This window comes from Phacochoerus africanus, chromosome 11 (genome assembly GCF_016906955.1).
Source record: "Phacochoerus africanus isolate WHEZ1 chromosome 11, ROS_Pafr_v1, whole genome shotgun sequence".
Classification (NCBI taxonomy): Eukaryota; Metazoa; Chordata; class Mammalia; order Artiodactyla; family Suidae; genus Phacochoerus; species Phacochoerus africanus.
This window is the reverse complement of record NC_062554.1, coordinates 1,215,065-1,236,498: the sequence shown is the minus strand read 5'-3', so window position 1 is coordinate 1,236,498 and position 21,434 is coordinate 1,215,065. Positions and strand designations below refer to the sequence as shown.

The following is a 21,434-nucleotide window of genomic DNA, read 5'->3' as shown; positions in this document are numbered from 1 at the left end:
AAAGCGCTTTCCGAAAGCAACATTAAGCACCTGCCGCGTTTCAGTCTTGGGGCAAATAAATCGATAGGGAACTGGAGGTGTTTACATTTCTGATTTACCACCACACAGGAAAGGTCTTCCCGGCCAGTCCTTTCAGACTCGCGAGCGCCTCCCCGAATGCGGAGCAAGTCCTAGGGCCGGATTTAACCAGCTTCAATTCAAGGGGAGGCTTCGCGCACAGCGGCTTCTTCCTCCCCCCGACGCCTCCTCCCGGGGCCCCTCCAGCTCCACTCCACTCGGCTGACCCCTGTTTTGACGACTTGCGCCTGTTTAAGCCGACGTGCTCTTCGTCCTTTGTCGGCCCGCCTCCTCCCAGCTCCTCCCGCCTGCTGCTGAAGGTGCTGCCAGGCTGCGTAGCCCGGGGGTGGCCCGCACACTCCACACGGGACCAGGACCGTCCGTCACCAGAGTAACCGCGGCCTCGGGTGCAATCCTAAGCGACCTTGCCATTTCCTCCACCAAAAGCTTTCGGAGGTGCCCACTAACGACAAGAGGCTGTGGGCGGAAGGCGGAAGAGGGAGTAAAATGAGCACCTCCTTTCCGACACGGGGAGGAGCCCAGCTGCGCGTTAAACTATTTAAGCGGAAGTGAACCCCCCCGACGCTCATTTCCGTCGTCGGTAAAATGACCTCCAGGACACATCCACTTCGCAGCGGCGCGCACGGGGTTCCAGGGTGCATAAAATAACATGCACAAAGCACCCAGCCCCACTCTTCTTCCCTCCCTACGAGCTGAATTCCATAAGCCAGCGCCAAAGGGACTGCTCACGCTGCCTTCCCATCTCGTACCTCCATGCAGCCAGAGCAGACCAGGGCGTCGAGCCCGCCTTGGGGTCTCCGGCCTCTCGGCCTTTGCTCCCTCCAAGCACTGTGCTTTTCCAGCTCCGTACACGTAAATCCAGCCTATCCTCCAAGCCCAGGCCAAAGGCTCCTCTCCCCCCTAAGCATTTTCTGGCCGTCCTCACTGCTTCGAAGACGCGGTTGGAACTGCGTCCACTGCACTTAGCACACCCGGCCTTATTCAAGAGCTGTATGCATGTGTCTTAGAGCCTCCACTGGAATGGACTGTACAGAAATGGCCAACATCCTCCACCAAGTATCATCTCTGCCTAACTTTTTTTTTTTTTTTGGTGGGGGGAGGTTAATTTTTATGTAAGATTGTATTTATTAGTTCCTGACTTGGATTGGGGTCATCTGGAAAGTTGATGAACTATGCCACTTCTATCTAATTGCAGTTAGTGCTGCCTGAAACCTACAAGTAATAGCTGAGAGCAAGCAAAGCAGCCTCCGACGTCCAGAAGCTGGCCTGGTGCTGCTTGTGAGCTGGCCTGGCACTCACAGAAAGCTCTTAAAAGGCATTTTTGCTCGTGGCCATTTCAAAAATTCTTGAGCAGGTAGGAAAGGCAGAGGAAAACAGTGGGTGTACTGGTAGCTCTTCTAAAAGGAGAAAAAATGAACAGAAAGACACAGAAGCAAACAGCATAAAAGAGTGGCAAGACTATAGCAAGAGTCACGCGAGGAGACCGAGGTCCAGAGAAAATGAAGGTTTGCAGAAAGGCTATCGAAAGGGGATTTTGTTTTTCTTTTCACAGCCACACCTGCAGCATATGGAAGTTCCTGGGCTAGAGGTGGAAATGGAGCTACAGCTGCCAGCCTACCCCACAGCCACACTGGATCTGAGCCGCATCCTCAGCCTACACCACAGCTCACGGCAATGCGGCATCCTTACCCCACTGAGCAAGGCCAGTGATCGAACCCACAACCTCACAGACACTGTGTTGGGTTCTTAAGCTACTGAGCCACAGCAGGAACGCCCAAAGGGGTATTTCAGAGTGAAAGGCAATTTGCCTGGTTTGAAAATGCAATGTTGAGAAAGCAGAACTTCTCAATCACTATTTTGCTTCCATAGTCTCTGTTACAGGCTGTGAACTGGGGCTAAATGGGAGAGAACGGACAATCCCAGAGGGGAGAAAAAGTTCCAGGTGGGTGGGGAGGATGGGTTCAAGTCTGTTCACTAAATAATTTCTATCAGGAAGACCGGGAGGACTTGTGAACCAGATCACAGAGCTAAAGACTGTTCTCAGAAATTACACAGGCAAAGGGGAGTCTTGCCTAAATGGAAAGAGATAACTATTGCTTCAGTTTGCAAAAAAGTGAAGGTTGAGCAGCGGACTTTTCAACTACAGAGAAGTGAACTCACTGCAGCTCTTTGGCTCAACTCACACCTTTCTTTTTTGCTAGAGTGAATGTGGGATTATAAAAGAAATGCAGGAGAGACAAGATGGCGGAGGAGTAGGGGGCCACGCTCGCCCTCTCCCACAAACACAACAAAAAAAAGCACATCTACAGAATAAATGACTCGCATAGAACAGCAACCAATCGCTGGCAGAAGAACCTAAACTCCAATAACGGCAAGAAGTTCGTGACATTACTGGGCAGATCGGGAGAAAAGAGGAGAGTGAGAGAAGGCGAATCCGAGCGGGACGGGCGCTGCCGAAAGGGAACTGCGGAGGAGAAAGGGATCCCGCACCCTGGAAAGTCACCTACACGGGGGAAAGATCAAACGAACCGGAGGAATCTCCAGATGCAGAGAAGAGTGTAGCAGTAAGTTGGAGGACGGAAAAGCCGATCAAGAACCCAACGGACCATCTGAACTACGGGCACAGTCACCAAAGGTTGAGACGCCTGGGTGGGGGCTGGGCACCGAGTCCTCGGCTCCAGAGGATAGTCCCCGGGCTGGGGGGGGCGGGGCGGAGCGGAAACTGCCTGGGAGGTCTAGAAACCATTTGACGGGACAGAGACTGCCTGGGAGACTAGAAAACAAAGCTGTCGCAGAGGAAGGGAGCAATACTCTAGGGGCGGGGAAGTGGAAAGCCGCATCAGAGGGAACCTGGGAGAAGAGCCTGGTCTGCGCCCGTGCTGGGGAGGGGAGAGAAGAAGGGGTGGGTCCCCATAGAATACCCCCCACGCCACAGCAAGCTTACAGGCCCGCTAGCTAGCTGAAAGCTGTGCTTCCCAGTGCATCCCCTCCCCCCACCCCCGCCACCCCCTGCGCTCTCGCGGAACCTGGGGCTGCCTGCCATCCAGGAGGGCTGGCCTCAACAATTGCCTGAAGCCTACCACCGCAGGGGCTGTCCCTGCACAGGCCTGCTTGCCCTTTGGAGGGGCTACACTTCCGCAGAGTAGCACCAAACACAACCAAACACCACCAGCCCCCGAGAAAAGGCCTGCAGCCCAGAAAAGCCAGAACAAGCCTAGCCAGGCAGTGAATAGATCTGCCTAATTCCCGGATGGTTTTTCTGAGTCGGGCTGCCCCGGGGAGGAGCCTCTTCGTTGTCCAAAGGCCCTGCTACCTGCCCAAGCCCCCAGGGGGTGCCTCAGTGGACCAGCTGTATAGGACTGCCAGCTGCAGGCAGGACCCCCTACAGCCCAGAAAAGCTGCAACAAGCCTGGCCCAGTCGGCAAAAGATCTCAGGCGGTTTTTCTGAGTCAGGCTGCCCCAGGGAGGAGCCTCTTCGGTTTCCAACGGCCCTGCTACCCGCCCAAGCCCCCAGGGGGTGCCCTAGTGGATCAGCTGCATAGGACTGCCAGCTCCAGGCAGGACCCCCTACAGCCCAGAAAAGCTGCAACAAGCCTGGCCAAGCCGGGAAAAGATCTCAGACGGTCTTTCTGAGTTGGGCTGCCCTGGGGAGGAGCCTCTTGGGCTTCCAGTGGCCCTGCTACCTGCCCAAGCCCCTAGGGGGTGCCCCACTCCCATGGAATAACTGCTCAGCACCACCAGCCCCCTAGAAGAGCCCCTGCAGCCCACAAAAGCTGCAACAAGCTTAGCCAGACTGTGAAAAGATCTGCCTACATTCTCAGGCCATCCTTCTGAGTTGGGCTGCCCTAGGGAAGAGCCTCTTAGGTTCTCAGAGACCCAGATAGCTGCTCCAGCCCCCAGGGGGTGCTGCACTCCTGAGGAACAGCTGCCCAACATTGCCAACCCCCTGCAAGAGCCCCACAGCCTAAAAACACCAGAGCAAGCTCTGCCTGACTGAGTGAAATCTGCTACCATCGTGGTGTGGACCTCCCAGTCCTGTCTGCCCTCAGGAAGTCCTCCTTTGCTTCAAAGAAACACTGTTAGCCGCATCAACGCTCCAGAAAAGCCACACTGCCTCAAAAAAGATTGACCAACAACGCCAGCCCTCAGGAAATATTCCACGGCAGTGACAAGGCAACAATAACGGAGAGTACAACTCCCTCAGGAGAAAGAAAACAACAAGCAAGATGAAGAAGCTGAGAAACCACCCCCAGTCAATCCAACAAGAAAACTCACCTAAAACAGTCAACAATGAAACAGATCTCTGCAGTCTGACAGACCTGGAGTTCAAAAGAGAAATAGTGAAAACACTGAAGGAATTAAGAGAAGATATGAACAGTAATGCAGATACCCTCAGAAAGGAACTAGAAAATATAAGGAGGAGCCAAGAAAAACTAGAACATTCATCTGCAGAGATGCAAACTGAACTAAGGGCAATAAAAACCAGAATGAATAATGCAGAAGAACAAATCAGTGATATGGAAGATAGAATAATGGAAATCACTCAATCCGGTCAACAGACAGAAAACCGAATCAAAAAACTGGAAAGCAATATAAGAGACCTATGGGATAATATAAAGCGGGCCAATCTACGCATAATAGGAATTCCAGAAGGAGTAGAAAAAGATAAGGGGATGGAAAATATATTTGAAGAAATTATCGATGGAAACTTCCCAAATCTAAAGGATGCTGGGTTCAAGATACAAGAAGCACAGAGGGCCCCAAACAAACTGAACCCAAATAGACCCACAGCAAGACACATCTCTCTTTAGTGATAAAGAGAGGATCCTAAAGGCAGCAAGAGAAAAACAGAATGTTACCTACAAGGGAACCCCCATAAGAATATCAGCTGACTTCTCTACAGAAACACTACAGGCCAGGAGGGAATGGCAAGAGATATTTAAACTGCTAAAAGGAAAAAATATGCAACCTAGAATACTCTATCCAGCAAGAATATCATTTAAAATACAAGGGGAAATAAAAAGTTTTTCCAACAAACAAAAACTTAAAGAATACTGCAACACAAAACCCAGGTTAAAGGAAATATTGAAAGGGCTTCTCTAAACCAAAAAGAAAGGAAGGAAAGGGAAGAAAAAAGAAAAGAAAAAAAAAAAAGAAGAAGAGGAAGAACTAGGACTGAGGAAACCGCAATCAGAGAGCAGTCACTCAAATAAGCCAGCATACAGATTTAATCATGAACAGGCCTCAAACAAAATAAAATTAAAAAAGAAAAAAATAAAAAAGAGTCATCAAAACCATAAAATGTGGGCAAGGGATGTTAGGAAGTAAATAACCCTTTTTGTTTGTTTGTATGTTTCTTTTCTTAATTTTAATATAGTAATGAAGTGTTTGAACTTACAGGACCATCAGGCTAAAACACACAATTATGGGAAGGGGTTAGCATACTTAAAAAACAGGGCAACCACAAGCCAAAACCAAATATTGCATTTGCAAAAAATGAAAAAAAAAATATACACTCAAGCAGATAATAACAGGAGACTATCCAACCAAAAAAAAAAAAAAAAAAAAAGAAAGGAAGAATGGAGAACCACAGATTCAACTGGAACACAAGGTTCAAAATGGAAATAAATAATCACCTATCAATTATCACCTTAAATGTCAATTGACTGAGTGCCCCGATCAAAAGACACAGAGTGGCTGAGTGGATAAAAAGGCAAAAACCTTCAATATGCTGCCTACAAGAAACTCACCTTAGGACAAAAGATACACATAGATTGAAAGTGAAAGGGTAGGGAACAATATTTCACGCCAATAGACATGACAGAAAAGCAGGAGTCGCAACGCTCATATCAGACAAAATAGACTTTAAAACAAAAGACATAAAGAAAGACAAAGAAGGACACTACTTAATGATTAAGGGATCCATCCAAGGAGAGGATGTGACTATCGTCAACATATATGCCCCAAATACAGGAGCACCCAGATACATACAACAAATATTAACAGACATAAAGGGAGATATTGATGAGAATACAATCAGAGTAGGAGACCTTAATACCCCCCTCACATCAATGGACAGATCCTCTAGACAGAAAACCAATAAAGCAACAGAGATCCTAAAGGAAACAATAGAAAAGTTAGACTTCATTGATATCTTCAGGACACTACATCCAAAAAAAGCAGAATACACATTCTTCTCAAATGCTCATGGAACATTCTCAAGAATCGACCACATATTGGGACACAAAGCGAATCTCAATAAATTTAGGAGCATAGAAATTATCTCAAGTATCTTCTCTGACCACAATGCCATGAAATTAGAAATCAACCATGGGAAAAGGAAAGAGAAAAAACCTACTACATGGAGACTAAACAACATGCTACTAAGAAACCAATGGGTCAATGAGGAAATCAAGAAGGAAATTAAAAACTACCTTGAAACAAATGATAATGAACACACAACCTCTCAAAATCTATGGGATGCTGCGAAAGCAGTGCTCAGAGGGAAATTTATAGCAATACAGGCCTTTCTCAACAAAGAAGAAAGATCCCAAGTTGACAACTTAACCCTCCACCTAAACGAATTAGAAAAAGAAGAACAAAAAAGGCCTAAAGTCAGCAGAAGGAAGGAAATTATAAAGATCAAAGAAGAAAATATCCATAAAATAGAGACTCAAAAAACAATGGAGAAAATTAATAAAACCAAGAGCTGGTTCTTTGAAAAGGTGAACCAAACTGACAAACCCCTGGCCAGACTCACTAAAAAGAGGAGAGAAAGAACCCAAATAACCAAAATTAGAAATGAAAAAGGAGAAATCACAACGGATACAGCAGAAATACAAAAAAAACCATACGAGAATACTATGAACAACTATACGCCAACAAGTTTGACAATCTGGAAGAAATGGACAATTTTCTAGAATCTTACAGCCTGCCAAAACTGAATCAGGTAGAAACAGACCAACTGAACAGACCAATCACTAGAAATGAAATTGAAGAGGTCATAAAATCACTCCCTACAAATAAAAGTCCAGGACCAGATGGCTTCACAGCTGAATTCTATCAAACATATAAAGAGGAATTGGTGCCCATCCTCCTGAAACTCTTTCGAAAGGTTGAAGAAGAAGGAATACTCCCAAAGACATTCTATGATGCCACCATCACCCTCATTTCAAAACCAGACAGAGATACCACCAAAAAAGAAAACTATCGCCCAATATCATTGATGAATATAGATGCAAAAATTCTCAACAAAATCTTAGCCAACCGAATCCAACAACATATCAAAAAAATTATACACCATGACCAGGTTGGGTTCATCCCAGGTTCACAAGGATGGTTCAACATACGCAAATCAATCAGCATCATACACCACATTAACAAAAAAAAATGTCGAAAATCATATGATCATCTCAATAGACGCAGAAAAAGCATTTGAAAAAGTCCAACATCCATTCATGATCAAGACCCTCGCCAAAGTGGGTATAGAGGGAACATTCCTGAATATAATCAAAGCCATTTATGAGAAACCCACAGCAAATATAATCCTCAATGGGGAAAAACTGAAAGCCTTCTCACTCAAATCTGGAACAAGACAGGGATGCCCACTCTCACCACTGCTCTTCAACATAGTTTTGGAAGTCCTAGCCACAGCAATTCGACAAACAAAAGAAATAAAAGGCATCCATATAGGAAGAGAAGAGAGAAAACTGTCACTGTATGCAGATGACATGATACTATACATAGAAAACCCTAAGGACTCAACCCCAAAACTACTTGAACTGCTTAATAAATTTAGCACAGTAGCAGGATATAAGATTAACATTCAGAAGTCAGTTGCATTTCTGTATACCAGCAATGAAATATTAGAAAAGGAATACAAAAATACGATACCTTTTAAAATTGCACCTCACAAAATCAAATACCTCGGAATACACCTGACCAAGGAGGTAAAGGACCTATATGCCGAGAACTATAAAACTTTAATCAAAGAAATCAAAGAAGATGTAAAGGAATGGAAAGATATTCCATGTTCCTGTTTTGGGAAAATCAACATTGTAAAAATGGCCATACTACCCAAAGCAATCTACAGATTCAATGCAATCCCTATCAAATTACCCATGACATTTTTCACAGAACTGGAACAAACAATCCAAACATTTATATGGAACAACAAAAGACCCAGAATCGCCAAAGCAATCCTGAGAAACAAAAACCAAGCAGGAGGCATAACTCTCCCAGACTTCAAGAAATACTACAAAGCCACAGTCATCAAAACAGTGTGGTACTGGTACCAAAACAGACAGACAGACCAATGGAACAGAATAGAGGACCCAGAAATAAACCCTGACACCTATGGTCCATTAATCTTTGACAAGGGAGGCAAGAACATCAAATGGGAAAAAGAAAGTCTATTCAGCAAGCATTGCTGGGAAACCTGGACAGCTGCATGCAAAGCAATGAAACTAGAACACACCCTCACACCATGCACCAAAAATAAACTCAACATGGCTGAAAGACTTAAATATACGACAGGACACCATCAAACTCCTAGGAGAAAACATAGGCAAAACACTCTCTGACATCAACATCATGAATATTTTCTCAGGTCAGTCTCCCAAAGCAATCGAAATTAGAGCAAAAATAAACCCATGGGACCTCATCAAACTGAAAAGCTTTTGCACAGCAAAGGAAACCCAAAAGAAAACAAAAAGACAACTTACAGAATGGGAGAAAATAGTTTCAAATGATGCAACCGACAAGGGCTTAATCTCTAGAATATATAAGCAACTTATACAACCCAACAGCAAAAAAGCCAATCAATCCATGGAAAAATGGGCAAAAGACCTGAATAGACATTTCTCCAAAGAAGATATACAGATGGCCAACAAACACATGAAAAAATGCTCAACATCGCTGGTTATAAGAGAAACGCAAATCAAAACTACCTTGAGATACCACCTCACACCAGTCAGAATGGCCATCATTCATAAATCCACAAATAACAAGTGCTGGAGGGGCTGTGGAGAAAAGGGAACCCTCCTGCACTGTTGGTGGGAATGTAAACTGGTACAGCCACTATGGAGAACAGTTTGGAGATACCTTAGAAATCTATACATAGAACTTCCATATGACCCCGCAATCCCACTCTTGGGCATCTATCCGGACAAAACTCTACTTAAAAGAGACACGTGCACCCGCATGTTCACTGCAGCACTATTCACAATAGCCAAGACATGGAAACAACCCAAATGTCCATCAACAGACGATTGGATTCGGAAGATGTGGTATATATACACAATGGAATACTACTCAGCCATCAAAAAGAATGACATAATGCCATTTGCAGTAACATGGATGGAACTAGAGAATCTCTTCCTGAGTGAAATGAGCCAGAAAGACAAAGACAAATACCATATGATATCACTTATAACTGGAATCTAATATCCAGCACAAATGAACACCTCCTCAGAAAAGAAAATCATGGACTTGGAGAAGAGACTTGTGGCTGCCTGATGGGAGGGGGAGGGAGTGGGAGGGATCGGGAGCTTGGGCTTATCAGACACAACTTAGAATAGATTTACAAGGAGATCCTGCTGAATAGCATTGAGAACTATGTCTAGATACTCATGTTGCAACAGAAGAAAGGCTGGGGGAAAAATGTAATTGTAATGTATACATGTAAGGATAACCTGACCCCCTTGCTGTACAGTGGGAAAATAAAAAAAAAAAAAAGAAAAGAAATGCATGCCTATGGAAAACTGAGAAAGTACCAAAAAGTGTAAATAACAACCACCAGGCAGAAACCACCAGGGCTAACGTGTTACCTGTTTCTTTCTGGTGAATGTATCTTTACTTTTCACTTGTAGCACGTCATTTTCCCACGCCATCTAAAACTCTTTAGGACTATAATTTACAGATTCATAACAGGCCATCACACGGATGGCACAACCACGTACGTAACCACAGGTGGCGATGGCGGCGATGCAATGGGCTCTAAGCACGAGAGCAGAAGCCATGATCCCAGGAGCGGGTTTCCTGCACTCGCTCAATCCACGACTTCCTCAATTCGCTAACACACACCCATTTGCTACCATGTGCAGGCCTGGTCGAAAGCTAGAGATACGGCAGTGAACAAAACAAAAAATCCTTACCCTCGTGGAGCCTACGTTCTAAGTGGGAAAAGAGCATAAAACAAGAGAAAATGCGGCAGCAAAAGGGATAGGATGTGGTGGGGGCGTGAGGGTTTCAGCTGGAGCATCCAGAGAAGGCTCGGAGGGCGTCCTTTGAGCGCAAAGGCACAGAGGGCGAAGGCAAGGCTCAGGCTACGGAGGAGGAGCCCTGAAGGCCGAGGGAACCGCAGCCGCAAAGGCCTCGCGCGGGGAGCTCGTTCAGGCAGCAGCGAGGAGCCAACGCGGGGGACGCCAGGGAGAGCGGCGGACAAGAGAAGGGGAAGGGGTCGAGCAGGGCCCGGGGCGCAGGCACGGGCTTCGTCTCCTCCTCTGAGCAAGTCAGGAAGCCCCTGGGAGGTTCTGTGGAGGGAGAGCCTTGTGCTGCAGCGGCGCCCGTGTGGCTGCTGGCGGAGGCCAGGCTGGAGGGCGCGGGCGGGCAGGCAGACCACGGCCAAGGCGGACCAGCAGGCCGTGGGAAGCGGCCAGAGGCTCCCGGCGAAAGCTCCCGGCGAACAGACCGGGCGACCCTGGGAGCGGTTCACATGAGCGATGCATCTGAAAAGTGACCTGACTGGTGGAGAAGACCTGGTCACAGTCGAGGGTGAAACCGTGACAAAGACGACAAGGCCCTGGGAGAAATCTGAACGCTTGGCCGCCTGTTAAGGATGTTAAGGAACTACTGGTTTTAGGTGTGACAGTGACATTGTGGCTACACTTTAAGAAGACGGTTATTTTTCAGAGAGGTATATGCAAGTATTTAAGGATGAAATGACCTAATGTCTGGGGCTGGCGTCAAAATAATCGCGTGTCGGTTGGGGCGGGGGCGGGGGTGGTGGTGGTGAAGGGCACACGAGGATGCCCGCTGAAGCAAAAGCCCAGTGGGTCACTTCACTACCCCGCTTCTGCTTGCGGTTGAAAAGGTCTCTAACAAAAAAGATTTTTAAAAATCAAGTATGGCATAGAGCTGAGAGGTGGTAAACAAATGCCCTGAACAAATGTTCTTTAAAAATGTCAAGAAGCTAGAATTAATATAAATGGATAAAATGCAACTGGGAAGACAATCAAGTCCTACACTTGATTCCAAAACATCAAGTGAAGAAGAAAAAAATGGACAAAACCTAGATGAGCAGTTCCCCTTAAAAAAAAAAAAAAAAAAGGTTTAAGATTCTAATATACAGTCAGGTCAGCAAGTAAAATGCCAAAAATCGAAAGCAATCCCCAGGACACATTAACAGGAGGAGAGAAATTTTAAAAGGCAGCGGGTTCAATAGGCGGCTCCTCCATGAGCTGACTGGCTCACACCTGCTCCTGCTTGCCCTCTAAGAGGCCACCTTAGATGCCTGCCACTGCGTCCCACGAGGGACGTCCTCTTCCGCCTTGTCTCTTGCACTGACCTCCCTGACTGCCTCTGCAGGCTCCTGAACTCAGCATCCTCCCCCTCCACACATTCGCCCAAGCCCATAAACCCAGTAACTCAAGACACCTCTGTCGCCTTCCATTTCTCCGTTAAAGCGCCTCTTAGACCTGTTCTCTTCCCTCCAACCCTCAGGAGACTGTCTCCTGGGCTCCAGTTACTCCTTCTTCCTCCTGCCCCCCCTATTTCCCTCTGGGAACCGCTCTCCACCCACAGGGCTTGATCAGCAAGTCCTGTGTGCCCAGAACCCTGCAAGTCACTTAACTCAGGCGGTGAAGGGATGGGTGGAGGTGTCACCTGAAATTACTGGGAAAGCACTGGGGGTGGGGGAAGAGTGAGAGTGTGATGGGTGCAAAGGAGGAGTTCTAAGAGGAGAAACCATCTCTCCCCAGACAAGTGACTGTGAGAGAGAAGTCACAGGACAGGGTCAACCTGAGAAGGAGCCCGGAGTGAGAAGGACACAGAAAATAAGACAGAAGCTCTGATGAGACTGGGAATCTCCAGATCAAACCACACGGGAGGCCAGTTCTAACACAGGGTCTTCTCATTTGCACTAGACGTTAACTTCTCTTTTTGACTTAAGACAGTTCAGCTGAATTTTCTCACTTCTCATGAGAATCCTAACTGGTGAGGCCAAAGACTCGGGCGTACCGACGCTCACGGGGTCTCACGTGGACGGCTGCAGTGGTCCCCCTGAAGAAATCCTCACGGCACAGCGTCCTCACTCTTGCCAAGGGGTCTTTTCTAAACCGCACTGGTTGTTTCTCTTCTACCTATACACTTACTGTGGCCTCCCCTGTCTTGAGAATAATATCCGAACTCCTCAAGTACAGCAGAAGAGAATCTTTACAAGTTAGCAGCTGCCAACTTCTCAGGTTTCATCTCTCACAGCCCTCAGGCTATTTCGAGGCTCTGGGTATTGTTTTTTTGCTCTGCATTCCCTCTGCCTGGAATGTGCTTCTTAATCTGGCGAATGCAAAACAGACACTTGAAGAGTTACCTCCCCGAATCCCGCAGGGCTGTCATTAAAAAGTCTGCAAATAACAAATGCCGGAGAGGGTGTGGAGAAAAGGGAGCCCTCCTACACTGAAGGTGGGACTGTAAATCGGTTCGGCCACTATGGAGAACGGGATGGAGGTTCCTCAAAACTAAAAATCGAGTTTGGCCATGTGATCCTGCAAATCCCACTCCTGGACATACAGCTGGACAAAACTATCCACTCGAAACGACACGCTCCCCAGGGTTCACTGCAGCACTGTTCACAACAGCCAAGACATGGAAACAACCTAGATGCCCGTCCACAGAGGAACGGATAAAGAAAATATGGTACGTATATACAATGGAATATTACTCAGCCATTAAAAAGAAGGAAATAATGCCATTTGCAGCAACACAGATGGATCTAGAGGATCTAGAGGTTATCATACCAAGTGCAATAAGTCAAAAAGAGACATTATCATTATGATATCACTGACACATGGAATCTAAAATACGACACAAATGGAGGTATCTCATGGCTCAGCGGGTTAAGGCTCTGGTGCTATGATGCTGTGGTGAGGGTTTAACCAATGCCATGGGTGAGGCAAAAAAAAAAAAAAAAAAGAACTTATTTGTGAGACAAAAGCAGACTCACAGAAATAGAGAATAGACTTGTGGTTGCCAAGGGGGAGGGAGTGTAGGGGAGGGGTGGGTTGGGAGTCTGGGATTAGCAAATGCAAGCCATTATACATCAGACGGATAAAAACAAGGTCCTATTGCATAGCACAGGGAACTATAGTCAATATCCTGCGATAAAACCGTAACAGAAAAGAATGTGAAAAGGAATATATGTATAACTAAATCATTGTGTTGTATACAGCAGAAATTAACACAACATTGTAAATAAGCTACACTGCAATTTTTTTTTTTTTTGGCTTTTTAGGGCTGCGCCTGCCCAGATATGGAAGTTGCCAGGCTAGGGGTCGAATTGGAACTGCAGCTGCCAGCCTACACCACAGCCACAGCCACAGCCAACATGGGATCCAAGCCGCATCTGCAACCTGCACCACAGCTCACAGCAACCCCAGATCCCGAACTCACTGAGCAGGGCCGGTGATGGAACCTCATCTCATGGATACTAGTTGGGTTCATTACTGCTGAGCCACAATGGGAACTCCTACCACTGCACCACAGCAGAAACTCCAAAATAAATTTTTTTTTAAAGAGTAAATACTATAAAACTTGAAAACATGCACATAAATCTTCATGACTTGGATTTGGCAGGGTTTTTTTAGAGATGACACCAAAGCAGAAGAGAAAAAAAAATACGTAAGTTGGATTTCATCGAAGTTAAAACTCTTCTTCTTAAAAGAGTAACATCAGGATAGTAAAGACAATCCACTGGATGGAAAAAATATTTGCGAATCAGGTACCTGACCATGGACTTGAACCTGAAATACACAGAGAACTCTTACAGCTCAACAATAAAAAGACAAGAAACCCAATTTTAAAATGGGAAAAAGTTTGAAGAGACATTTCTCAAAAAATATACAGATAGCCAATAAACACACAAAAAGACATCGGTGTCATTGGTCATCATGGAAATGCAAAAAAAAAAAACAAAGCAAAAAAACCCCACAGCTTGACAGCACTCCACACCCACCAGGATGGCTATGATCAAAAACAGACAACAGCAAGTATCAGGGAGCCCTCGCCTGCTGCTGGTGGGAATGTAAAATGGTGCAGCCACTCTGGACAATCTAGCCGTCCCTTAAAACTGCTCAAACAGGAATCACATGAACCAGAAGTCTCACATTAAAACGCTCCAGCCACATTAAAACGCTCCCATTTCCCAAACGCATACACCCACACAAAAATTACACACAGATGGTAACTGCAGCATTATCCATAATAATCAAAACCCCAAATGCCCATCAGATTCTAAAAGTCACGTATATAAACCCATGATAGTTAGGAGTCACCATTTTCAAAACGTCAGTGTGCCAAGCCAGAGATTTCAGCCAGAAAATTGCAATTACTGGAACACATCCGTCGAGGACGGGTTTTTGCCTAGTTTACACTACGGTGGTAATTAAAGCACAAAGAGAAGTCACAATATTAATAACCTCATAATCTTATTAAAAATCATGTGTTGAGTGCCCATTAGATGCCAACTGCTAGAGGAATACTGGTAAACACGACAAAGTGCCTGCCCTCAGCAGCTTACATTCTAGAGAGTGGAGGGGAAAAAAAATGAGTAAGCAACTAAGAAAACGTCATTTACATAGTAACGCCTGCAGCAGAGAAAATAAAATAACATGACTGAATAGGGCATGATGGGAGCGCAGAGTTACTGCAGCTGGGGTCACTGGGGAAAGTCTCTCCGAGACGACTTCTGAGCTGGAACTTGAGGGAGGAGAAGGAAGCCAAGGAAGGAGCACTTCAGGAATCAAGGTGATGCAGAGAACGGAAAGGGCGAAGATTCCAAGATGAGAACACTGACTCTCAGCACCTGAGTTCTTGGGAAGAAGCCGTGTCTCACCGCCTCTCTGTGCACCATTCAGAAGGGCGTCTCCCCCACACCGAAGAGAACGCGCTCAAGATACTTCGGCCTAATGAGAATTCAAGGTGGCAAGGCCCTACTCTAGTCGAAGCTCTACTGCTCAGCATCATCACAAACGTACTCTTCTTCAGTTCGGACAATATCCTCAGACAAAGGGAGTTACACCTTTCGGGGTTCGTAATGAGACAGGAGAAAAAGACCAGACACGTGAGAGTTGTTCTTTCCTCTCTTTTTTGAGACGTCTCTCCCAGGCAGCCTTACAAACACCAAGACTATCGAGCAGGTTCTATAAACGGGATTCTGGGTGTCATCCGCCCTCCACCCCTAGAGCTTGGTGCTCTGCCTTTGCACTGTTTACAAGCGCGGCTGCGCCAGAGGGAGGCGAGCTTCCGGCCCGAAGGAGCTGTCCAGCAGCCAGCGGGCTGAAATCGGGGAGGACGCCCCGAGACCGGACCACCACGCCTGGAGGATGTTCCACGGGTGGTTTCCAGGAGACCGTTACGGGAACCTCGTGGCCTACGAAGAACTGTTCTAGTTCCTTCCCCAGCCCTTGGCATCCAAACCGGTCACACTCGCCCTCATGTAAAGGCCCCAGAACGCAACCCGCTGGCTGGATTTTTAACCACCACATGCATCGTGTCAATAACAAAGGGTTAACATAAATACTTCTGGGAAGAGAAACGCTTTGTTCATCTCAGCAATTGAGAATCACATCACTAAAATCTTCAAGTTGTATTTACAAAAGCACCAAAAAGAGCCTGAAGCAGTGAGCACCCAACAGCAAACTGCGAGCGCACGACGAATTAAAGTAACAATGCCACTTCCAAGTGTTGCGTTCGAAAGCACGGCGGAAAGCAGGCGGAAACCCCAAAGGGAGGAGCCCCCCGACTCGAAGCACCCGAGCGGACGGCGACCCGCCGCGTTAGGCGGGTTCGGGGAAGGGCAAGGGGCGGCGAGCCGGAGCGTGTGCCCGGGCCTGTCTGCGCGCTCCCGGCCGGTCGGCCGCGGAAGGTCGGGACGGGCCGTCTGGGCGGCGGCCCGCGGGTGCCGGGAGAACCCGGGGCTCGGCTGCCCCCCAACGCCGCGGGGACGGAGCCCCCCGAGCCGCGCTCACCTTCGGGCGCGGGCGGCGGCTCCTGCTGCTTTCCGCGGGACAGGAAGGCCTTGGGCAGCAGCAGCGACGCGGCCAGGACGAGCCCCGAGGCCAGGGCCACCCTGCGCACCGTGGAGGACGCCATGGCCGCCGCCGCGCCGCAGGTGCCCGCTCCAGCCGGAACCGGAACCGGAACCGCAGCGCCGCGGCCTCCGCCTCCCCCGCGGAGGGCGGCGCGGACGGCGACGCGCGAGGGACACGCGGCCGCGCCCCCAAGCCCGCGGCGCGGGGCGATGAGCGGAGCCCGCGCGGCTCGTCTGTTCCAGCCAGACCCTCGGCCCGCGGCCCCAGGCCTCCCGGGGTCCACCGCCCAGACGACCGCCGCTCGCGCCGTCTGATCCCGCTCTCCGGACGGAGCGCTCCCCGCGCAGACCGCAGCCTCCGCTTCCCCGGGAGCGCCCCGCCCAGGCCGCTCACGCCCCTTCTCCACCTGCCGCCGAGGAGACGGAGCGGAAAGGCACGTCGGGGGCGTTGGAAGCTCTCCCCGGCTTAGGAGCCCTCACACACCTCTCCGTCCTCAGAACGACGGGCAGACTGCCTTCTGCGCCCGAAAGGCCTGCGAGCTCGCGTCTTAGCGATGCAGTCACTCTAGGTCATTTGCTGTTTCCCCACGCAGCCCTTGCTCTCCTGGAATTTTGCTTGTCCTGGAAGACGCCTAATGCACCTCCACCTGTTAAAAGCTGCTCTGAAGAACAGCTGAAAAGTATTATCTTCATGGAACTTCCTTGGCCTCTCCCTCGTCCGTATCCCCTCAGTCTCCCTTACTAGCTTTATGCATGTGTTCAATAAGCATTCTTTTGGTTTTTCCTAGGTATCAAAGCCTAAAACGACACTACAGAGTTTGATGAATGAGAAGAGTTCCCTGTGAGGTAGACAGATTTAGAAACAAAATGCAGGAAATATTCTGAACTCTGGAGCACGCAACTCAGCTGAAAAGAGGAGGAATCAGGAAAAACTTCTGAGAATAGGTGAAATGCAGAGCTTTTGATGAACGAGTTCCTAGGCAGGCGAGGGGGTGGGGGAGCAGTCAGAAGGGTATTCCAGGAAAAGGATGCAAAGGAAACAAAGGCATGAAGATGCGAAGCTTCCTGGTATGTTCCCAAAACTATTAGTGATTCATTGTGGTCAGACCATAGAGCCGGGACGGGACACAAGTGCTAAGGCTACAAATGTAAGCAGAATTAGGTTCTGAGAAGCATGGCCATGACTTCCGGTCAAACAGGGCAGATGGAACACACGCATTTATCTTTGCTTTCTCCTGACACCTCACAAAAATGAAAATAAAGAGATTAACTGTTAACTACAAGGCTAAAGAGAATGGGAAAAAGCATGGCAGCAAAGTCAAAATGTTGTAAGATGCAACATTATCCGACAGAAACATAAAGGCAGTCACATATGTAATGTAAAATTTTCTAGTATCAGCGTTCCAGTCATGGCTCAGCAGGTTAAGAACCCAACTAGTATCCACGAGGCTGCAGGTTCGATCCCTGGCCTCTCTCAGTGGGTTAAGGAACTGGTATTGCCATGAGCTGTGGCGTAGGTCGACGATGCAGCTCAAATCCCACACTGCTGTAGACCGGCAGCTGCAGCTCGGATTCAACCCCTAGCCCAGGAGCTTCTATATGCTACAGGTGCAGTCCTAAAAAAAAAAAAAAAAAAAAAAAAAAAAAAGCAAATAAAATAAAGTATGTAAGGTCTGATAGCATTTCTTTTTTTAAAAAGTGAGGTGCCTACAGAGAGAGAGACTCTAAGAAGCATAGTTGGCCTTCAGAACCTATGAAGCATTAGGAAGGGGAGGCGCCGCGTTCCCTTAAGGGCAGAGGTGTGGAGTGGGGCTGAATGAAGAAGGACTGGGGGGAGTCTGGTCAAGAAAGAGCTGATATCCTCCAAATCTAGTTCCTCGGTTACTGCAGTCAGGTGGTGGTCTTATTGGCATCACTCAGGCACCGTCATCGTTGGCATCAGAAGTGCTACAATTGGTGGAGCACTTCCTAGGGTTCAGGTATTTTAACGTTTCGTAACAACTGATGCTCCTGCCAACTTTGTGAAGAAATATTATCATGTACCCATTTTACAGATGAGAAAAGCCAAGGAACAGAAAGCCTAAGAAATTTTCCAACAACCACAGGTATATTGGAAGCTGTTATTTTTTGAATCCAGGCATACTCGCTCCAGGACTTGGCCTCTTAATTACCAGTTTACTCTCGGAAACCACAAACGCTCTAGACTCAGATAGCAGGTGCAGCTTAGGAAGGCAGTAACTTAGGAGAGAGAGCTCCTAAGAGGCGCAGAGGAATCCAGGCTGACCCCCGAAATTCTCGCTTGGCTGAGTGGGTAGACACTGATTCCACCTAACAAGATTCTGAGCACAGAAAGAATCAGGTGTGTGAGAAAGATGAGCTCAGATTTTGACTCGCTGTGTTCCATGAAATGTCCACGTAGAGTATGCAATTGGATATATGCGTCTGAAGTTCACAGAGCTGTTTGGGCTGGAAACAACCACGGAAGTGATGAGCCCATCGCAGCAAATGAGGATAACGTTCACTGGGTAGAGTATGCAATTGGATATATGCGTCTGAAGTTCACAGAGCTGTTTGGGCTGGAAACAACCACGGAAGTGATGAGCCCATCGCAGTAAATGAGGATAATGTTCACTGGGGCGCTCATGTACTGGCGAGAGGCCGCCACAGTGCAAACGCAGCTCACACCCTCCCGCTGAAGTTCCCAGGTACGAGGACGGAAAGGGGGTAGAATAGAAGACCGCGTCAAAACCCAGGTGTTAAGATCGGAACGAATCGAGGAGTTGCTGGAAGGATGGGAGGTGACAGCAACCGAGGGTGGACCGATTGGTCAGATGACTGCTTTTCTAGGGAGTCGCAGTTTGTTTTTAGAGTGAGGGCAGCGGCAGGCGCTCAGAGGCCTCCTTCTCAGAGCTTTCCCCATAGACGCGTGTTGATGATAATACCCAACTGCCTGGGTAGATGCCAGCTCTTCGTGGGAACTGCCTGGTCGAATTCTGCACTCGGAATGCTTTCATTGCTCTGTGTGCAGAACCAGCCTTTCCTCTCGTCTGTAACCCCACTGCCGCAGAACTCGTAACTGGCTTCCTAGGAGCTTTCAGTACATGCGGGAAGGTGGGTTCTCGCCTCCAGACGGCGTGGCCCATGAGCACCTTGTTTCTGTGCTGATCGCCGTGATACCCACCTCTCCAATCCTCCTCTTTTGCAGCCAGTTTCAGCACAGAAACAAAGTGCTCGTGAGCCACGCCGTCTGGAGGCGAGAACCCACCTTCCTGCACCTACAGGAAGCGGCCGGGAGGGGCTGCCTCCGCCTTAGGCCCAAAGAGGGGAAGACCTCTGTCGGCCACCTGCTTCTTGGGTTCTGCTTCCATTCTGCACTGTGATGCCCCGTGACGCCCCCTGATAGGAAGTCACTGAGGCCCTGCAGCTGGAGCCGCTTCCGGCTGGGCCTGGCGGGGAGCCCGGCACTGTTCCTCCCTGAGACATATCGACAAGTCCCTCAGTGGAAGGCGGCCCTTTTCACGGTCGGTCATCGTAGCCTGATCTAGGCTGTTGACTTGCTTCTGTGACTTATAGTAGTGATTTTCAAACTCGATTTTTTTTTTCTGCCAGAAGATGTGGACTCCAGAAAGCACAGTAAGCGGAGGTTTGGGAAATCGAAGGTAGGGGATGGAGTCGGAGTAAACTGTGTACTGAGCAGTCCAGAGATGAGGGGCCACGTGAAGACGGAAGACCTGAGACGCTTGGACCCAGGAGGGGGCCAGAGTGAAGGGGCAGCGGTGGCCATGACCACGTAGTCCTGGGAATGGCCTAGAGCAAAGCGGCAACACAAAGGTACGGTCCCGGAGTTCCCGTCGTGCGCAGTGGTTAACGAATCCGACTAGGAACCATGAGGTTGCGGGTTCAATCCCTGGCCTCGCTTAGTGGGTTAAGGATCCGGCGTTGCCGTGAGCTGTGGTGTGGGTCGCAGATGCGGCTCGGATCCCGCTTTGCTGTGGCTATGGTGTAGGCCAGCGGCTACAGCTCCAACTCAACCCCTAGCCTGGGAACCTCCATATGCCGTGGGAGCAGCCCCAGAAATGGCAAAAAAAAAAAAAAAAGTTACAGCCCAGAGTATTTAGCTAGGGCCATATTCATTGTGGCAGCCAGGCCTCCCCCTGGGGGACACTATTCGGCAGCTCATGGAGATGGGGAAGCTTAGGGTGGGGCCTGGGGCAGCTGCTTTCTGGTGGCTGGTGGTATTGTGGAGCAGAAGTATGTTATGAATCAAGACCTCTTGAAAAACTGAAGTAAGGGCTCCATCTTTCCAAAGTTTCTGGGGAGAACTGGGATTGGAAGTCTGATGGCCGTGAGGAAGGCAGGCGTGAATGACAAGGGAGAAGAGATGGCAGGTCCAGCCAGCTCCGTGGGGACCTGGCGTGGGGAGGAGCGTGAAAGCACAGGCTATCTGGAGGCTGGCTGAGGCTTGTTCTTTGCTAAACAAAGACGAGGCTTGAGCATGTTTATGCATTTAGGAGGAAAACATTAGAAAGGAAGGAATGGAAAATACAGGAGCAAAGGGGTCCAGGGCTGGAGCAAAGCCCAGATTCTGGAGCTGATGTGAAGGACAAACAGCAAGAACCCAGCAGTAGGAGCAGCTTAGCAGGGAGGAAATAGGAGCAAGTTCATAAAGGAGTTGGGATAGAGACAGCAAGCCAGGGACTCACCTGCCATTGCCCCAGAAGGATGTGCTGGGGCGTTATCTGAGAAGAGCAGGTGGAGAGAACTTGAATGTGGTGAAGGTTTGGAAATGGGATAAGAGGTATTCATTCAGAATCCACTCCATCTTAGCAAAAGGGCCTCCCTCTGAGGCTTAAAGACACCTGTTCTCTCTCTGGAGACTAAGAGCATTTTCCAAGCAGCACATCCCAGGCAGCACTGGCTTCTTTGAAGCCTCCCCTGAGACTGGCAGCCTCCGAGGGGTGATGCTAGAAGACAGAAGTGGGGCAGGGGAGGGAGGCGTGACTTGAGAGTCCCTTAAAGATCAATTAGCTAAACTCGTCTTCTTATTGAACCA

General features: G+C 48.5%; 1 protein-coding gene across 18 annotated transcripts in view; it reads right to left on the bottom strand.

Moving 5' to 3' along the window:
* RIC3 (RIC3 acetylcholine receptor chaperone) overlaps positions 1 to 16,480 on the bottom strand; it is a 61,310-nt gene extending 44,830 nt beyond the window's left edge. For all 18 annotated transcript variants that reach the window (XR_007130977.1, XR_007130978.1, XR_007130979.1 and 15 more), the window contains exon 1: positions 16,320 to 16,480. Coding sequence is in view for 7 of the 18 variants with exons in the window: in XM_047754103.1 (XP_047610059.1) it covers positions 16,320 to 16,443 (124 nt within the window). In the remaining 11 variants the exon portion in view is untranslated. The remainder of the gene's footprint in view (positions 1 to 16,319) is intronic.
* Positions 16,481 to 21,434: the final 4,954 nt, after the last annotated feature.